The 9090-nt window shown below is 43.9% G+C and overlaps 1 protein-coding gene across 2 annotated transcripts in view; it reads right to left on the bottom strand.

The window, feature by feature from the left end:
* Positions 1-430: 430 nt before the first annotated feature.
* ARID5B (AT-rich interaction domain 5B) overlaps positions 431-9090 on the bottom strand; it is a 192500-nt gene continuing 183840 nt past the window's right edge. For both annotated transcript variants that reach the window (XM_081234657.1, XM_081234658.1), the window contains one exon: positions 431-6465. In XM_081234657.1, the coding sequence (XP_081090783.1) occupies positions 4312-6465 (2154 nt within the window). In that variant the 3' untranslated portion in view covers positions 431-4311. The remainder of the gene's footprint in view (positions 6466-9090) is intronic.

The raw sequence follows: 9090 nt of genomic DNA, 5'->3' as shown, positions 1-9090 counted from the left end.
GCTCCTAACACTATGCCTGGCAGTTGAGACATGAAAAAATCTTTGTTGTCCAAATAAGCAAATAAGTAAATGGTGACTTCTGTTACCTGCCAGGAGAGGAGCTTGGTATACAAAGGAAGTTGTAGACTTAAGAGCCCTGGGTTCAAATCCTAACTCTGCCAACTTGTTAGCCAGGTGATCTTGGGCAAGTTGATTTACCTAAGCTTCAGTCTTCTCATCAGTAAAATGGGCATAACCATATTTACATGGGGCTGTGAAGAGTAAAGATACTGTATGCCAATTGGGCACCCAGTAGGTTCTCAACAAACATACACATCATCATCATCATTGTTATTGTTATTATCCTATTTGGGGACAATGGGGTAGAAAGTACTCTGGTGAGGTCACAGGGCTCCTCAGGAGGAAGTGACAGATTACACCCAAAAGGAAACAGATAGTAATGTTTTTTATTAAATATTACAGTGGATCAAAAAGTACAAAATATCTCTTGCCTGCTATGTGATTGGGAAACTATTGGCACGTAATACAGTATCAAAAGCAGTAATAAGTACAATTTGGAAAACATACAAAATTGAGTGTTTATAGTTGGCTCAGCATTCTTCTGGTAGTGTTTAAACTAATGCAAAGGTTACTCAATAACCTCTCCATTGGGAAACTATATAGTATCACTGGGCCATGTTGCTATATACAAATAATCACCTTACAGAGCATAGAGGTTACATAGCTGGAGTCACCAAAAGTATACAATATTTACAACACAGGAAGGTTTAAAAAAGTATAAACAGCCAAGAGATTACGCTGCTATTCTTCAGACATATTTCAACCATGAGGAGACAAGCAGAATATCAAATACATCAACAGCCAACACTGGAATTTAAGTGCTCAAGATATTCATTGCAATGGTGTGGGTCTCACCAGGGCAGACTTGTTCCCATTTTTCTTTAAAATTGGGACAAGTGTAAAACTAGACCAGATGGGACTTGGCTGACCACGACCAAATGTGACTTGTGGGACAACAAGTGAAGAGAAATAAATGGTTCTCTTTGAAGGCACACTACATAAAATATTTTTGTGGGATCACCTCGAAATTTCCATCAGACACACCAACACAGTGAAATACAGTACTTGAGAATTCATGCACCAGGTCAGAAAGTTGTAAAGTCAATGCTGAGTTTTAACAAACCCTTCTGTATATGCCCTGATAAACAAGTGAACTTAAGAGCTTCTAGCTAGTAAATAAATAAGTCAGTCCTGTGGCAAAGATTACAAGTTCCAATCACTTACTAGAATACTTAATTCTGAAACTTGGTTGGGCTGGGTTTTGTGGGGTTTTTTTTCTTTAATGTTGAGTTGCCAAAAGTTAAGCCAGAAGTTTTTCAGAAATATTATTTAGAATCTCCAAATCTCCAGTAAATCACGGACTTAGTGCATTTTGAATTGCAACATTTCTTGGAAGCCACACTTCGTAAATAGATTTATGACTCCACTGCCAATTAGATTCCACAGTTTCCTTTACAGAACTACCAATAACAATGGTTTGATTGCACAAAGAAAGGCTTGTGCAATTCCATTCAATAATAAGGCCCCTTGAACTCAAACAATGCAAACAAAGCCCTATTTAAGACTTTTTAAAATGTAGTTCTCAGCCAATGAAGAATTCAATGGTCTTTTTGAAGGATTTCCAAGATCTCTGTTCGGAGTTTTAAAACAACACACTGCTTCTGTTGGGAATGTATACCCCCATTTCTCTTTATTTGTCCTGCTGTTTTGCCAAGGGTATGAGCTTCCTCAGACAGAAACAGTGAATCTCCTCTCGGAAGAGATGAGAAAAACAAAAGCTGGACTATGTTAACATTGTTTGAAAATGGTGTGATCGAATTCCAACATGATGAAACCAGACTGAAATCATTGCAGTGGGGAAAACAAATGCCCCATATTCAAAATGGATAGGTGAGCTCCACCAGGGACAGATGCCCCCATTTTCTTTGAGAAACGAGCTCCGAGAAACCATGTAGGATCTAGCCCATGTCAGCTGCAGAAACACTGAAGTTTCCTTCTTCTTCCATGTCCTCTGATTCTGTGACTATTCAGTCTAGTGCAGCTTTCTTATATGTGTCCTGGCCAGCATTCTGCCAGCTGGAATTGAGATTTTTTTCCGCCCTCTATCTTGTGCAATAGCAGGATAATCTGCATTCACACATTTATAATCTAAATTCTACTAGTCTATCTATGGTTCTATTAAATATATATATATATATATTATTCCACAGGAAGGTAAATAATTAATTGAAGCAAATGGAACTCTTAACACTAGATCTCTACATTCTTTTGTTTCCACCTTTGGATATTAAGTATGTTACACTGAATATTTGGCTTCATATCATAGAGACATTTCAATACAAATGCATGGCATGCATGGCTTGGTTTAAGAGCCACGGTTTCATTGTTTACCAGTTTTGATTATTTTGCAGTCAAGTTACCTATTTAGAAGTTGAAAATTGTCATCAATTTTCATATAATTAAATATCTCACAGGTAAAAGACTTGGTTACCTATGGTTCTAATGTCTACCGGTAGTGGTGGGGCAGGGGAGGGTTGACTGGGGAGTTCATCAAAGCAGTCTTATCAGCAGGGATGGGACCTGGAAGGAAAATCCACTCTCTGTGTCGATCGACTTTTAACACACTTAGAAAATGCATCCACCTTGATGTTACAGCTCGGCAGCAAACAGAATAAAGTGCCAAGCATGACAGTATACATTCTCTACATCTTTTAGCTGCTTGAACAGCTTGACCATTTCTTTGCAACAATAAAAGAAATTGTTAGGTGGACTGTATTGCCAGGTGGTTAAAAACATGACACAAATCACCCTATGTGTGTGCATACACACAGAAGTCATGCCCCATAAACCCAAAGAGGATGGCTTTCTTTTGAACTGGGTAATCAGTTTGCCGTTACCCCCAAAGATGTGGCCTGTGAGGTTCTTCCTGGGAATAGCGAGAAACCAACTTGATGAAGGCAATGTGACTACCTATTACTCGAAAGACCATGGCCCTGGGCAGGTATCTGGTGCCTGGGCCTCCCGCTGTTCATTTTCTTCTGGATAGTCAAGCTCTATCTTCTTCCCAACCCCCCTTCCCAGACTGTTTAAAGGGATCAGTGCCAACACGAATGTAAATCATTTTGGCTTCTATTCTAATTTCTGAAATTCCTAAAATATGTGTGCAGCCCACAAATATGTCCTCTAGACTCCGTTGTTAATTCAGCAGCTTGCTGCCTGTGAGGTTTTTGTTTTTATGATTCCTCTGGTATGTAGGACAGTTTCACAGCCTAGATAAGGTAAGTACAATGCTCGATATTTTCACATAACCCAATACTTCAAAGCAAAGCATTTGGCCGGGTAAGCAGTGTATAAGCTCTTTCAACTATGCCATTTATGAGGAACAAAATCCTTAAGTTGCAGATTTGCAAAGGAACGTTCTTTGCACTATTGTGTGCTCAACTGTTTCTTTGATCATTTGTTCCACTAGAATCAGTTGCTTCAATTTGTAAACAATAACATTACCACCCAAAGCTGCTCAAAATGATAAGATGTGGAAAAATTACAAACACACATCAACAACTAAGGACAGCCAGCCTTTAAAACAAAACAAAACAAAAACAAGACCTGCAAACAAAAGCGATACTGTTTAATTAAAAAAAAAAGGGACAAGAAGGAACTGGGAGAAAATAGGACTACCTGTATATAAATTAGGTGAGCAAACAGTGATACGGGTAGTTTTAAGAAGCAAATATATACAGTCAGTTTAACAGTGTTTACTTCTCTGGATTGTTTAATAGTGTCAAAATGAAAGATCTATTGAAGTTTCACTATACATTGCATTGATTGAACCTTGGAGAGTTTTATGAAGAGAGGGGCATCCCTTGGCATATTTGCCAGTCTTCCTTGCCCCTTCCTCTGAAATATCTGCCCTTTTTTGCCCAGATTGTTTCCTGACCATCAGAACTCAGACGGGGTCCTCTAAGTTCTTCCTGGATACACATGAATCCCTTCACAAGATCCCCGTGCAAAGTGAACGATCCGAGGTGCGAGGGCATCTGTGTTGGCAGGGGCTCAAGACTGACCAGCCAGGGCTAGAGTCATCCCAGAAATATCAGGTATGTTCACCTCCCCTCTAGGCCCCTTTTGGCCGGGACTGATCTCACCCCAGATTAGAAGAATACTGACTTCTAATTCTACAAGCCGTCACCCCGAGGCTAAGGAGTGAAGCTCTGTTATCCACACCATTTGGGATGCTGGGCAGAGCCAGGCTTACAGTTTTGTACTGGGGTGTACAGACGACAGCTGAGACGATGGGAAGGCGGCTTGAGGATTTAGAGCAGCTAAAGGGTAAATGCTGTTGTGCAAAAGGTCCCCATACGAACTTCCTACAGGTGTGGCTGCAGCCAAGTGTCTATATAGCTGCTGAGAATTTGTTGGCGACGTAAAAATTCCTCTTTGCATCACAAGTGAGTGGAAAGCCAGGGGCTGCATGAGTGGAGAAAGCACAGTCTGGTTTTTCAAGTACTGCAGAGAATGAGAATACCCAGCCGGGAGCCTGGAGTTGAGGCCCGAGTTACACAGGCTCCCAGAATACAAACCTGGGAAGATAGGGGAGGAGAGGGGCAGCTTGTGGCTTTCCGAGGCGCCCCCAGCATGCCCACCGTGCGCGGCCTTGCTGCCTTCGCTCTCCTGCTCTGAGGCCTTCTCCTTTCCAGAGACCTCCTTGGAGGGGTCCAGAGGAGACACGGCCCGGGCCTTTTTCCCGGCTATCACAAGGTCCAAATCCTCCAGGCTACGCTTTATGGGACGCGCTGCACCAATGTTCTGAGGGCTCATTTTCCGGTGCAGGATGGGGTGGACCATGCCTTCCATCTTCCTGAAATTCTCCAGTCTCACAGGGTGAGGTTTTCCTGATCTGGAGAGCGATTCAGGGTATTTTTTAGGGGCCGACATGGTCATGGGCGACACCCGACAGGCCTTGGGATGACAGTCTCTACTCTGGCTGTTTATGACCTGGAACTGGGAGGCGCCCTTGCTCTCCTGAGGCCCGGGTGCCGAGTGAGCCAGGCCCAGGGCCTTGCCGGTGGGTTTGTGAGGGTTCTTGGGAAGGCTCAGGTCCGTTGGCTGATCGTCTGTGAGGGCTTCCGCCGCAGCCGACTTTTTGTCTTGCAGATGTAGAGACGCCAGATAATTTACGTGGAGCTTCTCTTGGTGTTTGTGGGAAGGAAAAGAACTGTTTTCTGATTCCCTGTACATGTCCCTGCAAGGGTACTTGGATGTCTGTTCATTATGCAGATGGTGTTCAGTGTGTCTGTAGAGGCTGTGGAGGTGAGGGGATGAGTAGAAATCGGCCAGGCAGCCAGGCACGTGAGAGTGGGGAAGAGCCCTCCTCTCTAGCAGCTTCTCCTTGCCGTCCTGAGTGTCTTGCTTTAGGACATAGGAGTCGGCAAGGGGGCCAAGGTGATGCTTGGAGAAGCTGCAGCGGTGGGGCTCCGATCGACTCAGTTTGTCGTGCTTAAAAATGTCATTGATGCTCTTTCTCTCCTCTGAGGGCTTGCTTCTGAAACTCTGGACGTGCTGAATCACTGACGGCCGGCTGACTGCCATGTGGTCAGTGCTCTGGCCATGATGGGCCTGGGACAAACCCGAACACCGGTCGTCCCTCACAATCAGTTTCTTTTTGCTGATCAAAGGGGGTGGGGAGCCATAGGGGTAGCTGCTGGAGAGGCCGGCCCCGCTCACTTGGGACAAAAGTTTTTTCTTGGCCAGCGGGGACATGATGCCTGGGTTGCCCCTTGAGTAGAGCAGGGGGGTGTAATTAAGTCCATGGTTCTCATTCATGGGCCCAGTCAAGTCTTTGTCTTTGAACATGTCAAATGACTGGACCACAAGGACCTTCGGGGTCTGCTTGAGTGCACTGTGGATGTCGTCACTGCCCAGCTGGTCCACCTTCACGGTGCAGTTGGCGATATAATCCGCCATTGCGGGGAGTTTGTCATCCTCCATTTCACTCTGGTTTGCCAGTGGTGGCTGCGTGGTGGGGAAGCCGGGGAAGGATGCTTCTTGGAGTTCATTTTCAGGGCTCTCTGTAAAACAGCAGGGCTTGGGTTCTTGTTTTGAGTCCAGGAGAGCCCTGGGAGAGGTGCGCGACTGTTTGCCAGCCCCGGGGATTGGGGCTGGATCCCTTTCGGGGGCCAGAGGGGCACTCGCGAGTGGAGGGGCAGGCCCCTCCTCTCCTGCCTCCTCGTTGCTGGCACCTTGATCTGTGTCGTTGTCCTTTTCTGGGTCTGCTCGGGACACCAGGGGCCTTGCTGCAAAATCCTGGTACCCTTCCACTTTTTTCTTTGTGTCTGCTACTGGGAGAGGCTCAGTGATGCTTTTCTGGTGTAAAGTCTCTTGTTCCTTCTCTTGCTCTGACGAAACCTGATAAAATATTGCAAAAGATAGTCAGAAGGAAGCCAAATGCGTTGACACTTTATGCTATGAAATAAAATATTACACACAGCCGTTTTTTGAAAACAGCCTTTTCAGTCAGCTCATGGAGTTTCTGTAAAGCTTTATTACTCCCCAATCATGGCTATAAACAAAGAAATATAAATTACAGAAATATCAGGGGAAATATGCATATTCACTCCAGTCCCTTATGAGATAGATACCTATCAAAATAGCAAAGTATTATGTACTGCCGGTATACAATCATATCACTCCTTGATGCTAATATATAGTTTAATTCTGAGGTTGTTTTCGTGTCAAATCCGTCAATTATCCAAATGGTTTTTTTTTTTTTTTTTGCGGTATGCGGGCCTCTCACTGTTGTGGCCTCTCCCGTTGCAGAGCACAGGCTCCGGACGCGCAGGCTCAGCGGCCATGGCTCACGGGCCCAGCTGCTCCGCGGCATGTGGGATCGTCCCGGACCGGGGCACGAACCCGTGTCCCCTGCATCGGCAGGCGGACTCTCAACCACTGCGCCACCAGGGAAGCCCCAAATGGGTTTTAAATTACATGTTGCGGTTTATGACACTTTGGAGAAAGATGTTTTTAGAATCTCTCTTTCAAAAATCCAACCCCGTGTCAACAACAAACTTACTAAAACCCCTTGTTTTTTCTTCGAGAGAGCAAATCCCGTCCTAACATGTTCAATATGATGCGTTAAATTAGCAATGCTTAAGTGTTAATAATTTCTACCCAGTGCCATATGACATGCAGATAAAGCTAAAGTATTGAAAAATTATGCAGATGCAATGTCAGCCTGTCTACCTGAGGGACAGAGGGACTCCAAGTCCTTCTAGGCTGTAGCAAACGACATTTCCATTAAAGCTGAAAATGAAATTGTCAGAATTCAAGCAGTGAATGCCACAACACATACAGCTTTTCTGTTCACTGAAATAAGTTGTAGTCAATGAGATGGATGGTCTTTATGTGTCCCTACTGACAGAAGCTGTGGGCACAATTTGACTCATTCATGGCATTACGTAGCTGTGCAGACCTTGGCCTTAGAAGGTCATCTTAACTTTCCATCTGTGACCCAGGGGGACTGGCAAGTTCTTTCAAAACTTCTGTCCTTCTGCCCTGATGTGTCTTGGTGGAGAACAGTCACAAAATGGGGATATTGAGATGGTCTTCCCCACCTCCCCCCACCTCATCCCTTGAATATTCTTCTTCTTTGTTAAGGAAAGAAGTGTCTACCACGTTAGCATCTTTGGGCAAGACTGAGGATGCTGGTGTAGGGATGCATAGGAACAAAAATTTTAAGGAACCATACCCATTTCATAGATATTTCCCCTTAAATCCACTTCAGGATATCCCTCTTTGTTAGGGATGCTTATCATCAGTCTTTTCCTTTCTTTGTTTTTGTACTAATAGCTGCCTTTTCCAGTACAAAGATCATTACTTGTTCTACATTAACAGTTGTCATTGGTCTCGTGAGCTTATACATTACATGAAAATATAGAAAAATGACTATGGCTAGGGAAAAAGGCATATTGCATTTAAGTGTTAGTTTCTGATGGGGCTGTGGGGGAGTCTCAGCCCCACTGATGTCTCTATGACCTAGGCCTTCAGGTACATGGAGTTCTAGGTTTTTGGTTGTAAACAGGTTTAGGAGGTCATTGAAAGCTAGGCAGGAAAAAAAAAAAAAGTAAAGCACCCTTTTTGTAGGACGGCATTTTATGATTTGCCTTAGTATATTAAATGGTACCTTCCCCCCACACAGCTTATATAATCTGATTACTCGAAGATAGTGGGTTTGACTAGAAGGGCTTTTAAAGCCCTCCTATCTCCAAATTAAAAACAATGACAATAATAACAACAACAATAAAATTCAAACACACAGTCAGTGAGGAGAGATATACTTGCTATGTATAGAAATATATATAGCAAGTATTTCTATATATATAGAGAGAGAAATATACTTGTTATATATATATATAAAACATGGGTCTGTGTAGGAGGCAGGGAGTGATTCTGATCTTTGGGACAACCTTGGAGAGAGGGTGTGGGATTCCAGGTAGTTCAGATAACCTGATCATAATGACCTCGGTCCCTTAGATACTTGCAGTCCCTGAAGGGAACCTGTGGGGGCCTATAGGAAACAGGGAGCCTTAAGGCTTTCAGAATTTCTGTGGACTGCAGGGCACTGGGCTCTACTGACAGCGGTCGCCTCCCAAGCTGACAGGCTCAGGGCAATGGCTTAAGGATTCCTACCCCAACTCACAAAGCAGCCCTTTCAATTCTCACGCCCAGAGTGGAGCCATTCAAAGGCCAGCTGGCCTCTTGGTCCTCAGTTTGTCCCCTGGTGCTTTGGCAATGCTGTACATATGGTATCTAATAGAACTCACTGATCCCAAGCCCTATAATAAATCACCAGACCAACAGGATAAAGGGAGAATGGAATGTAAGCCTTAACTTGGAATTTCCTTGCTTTTGGCTATTTATGTTGCAAGCTTGCAGATGTTTAGAAATCTCTGCATCATCCCCCCCTTTTAATTATTAGAGCTTAAAATAATTATGAAACAAAAATTAAAGCAAATTTCTCTTCTTGGTATTAAT

The sequence above is a fragment of the Mesoplodon bidens genome (assembly GCF_964165515.1).
Source record: "Mesoplodon bidens genome assembly, chromosome: 1".
Lineage (NCBI taxonomy): Eukaryota > Metazoa > Chordata > Mammalia > Artiodactyla > Ziphiidae > Mesoplodon > Mesoplodon bidens.
The sequence above is the reverse complement of the archived record's forward strand: the minus strand, read 5'-3'. Positions and strand labels throughout refer to the sequence as shown.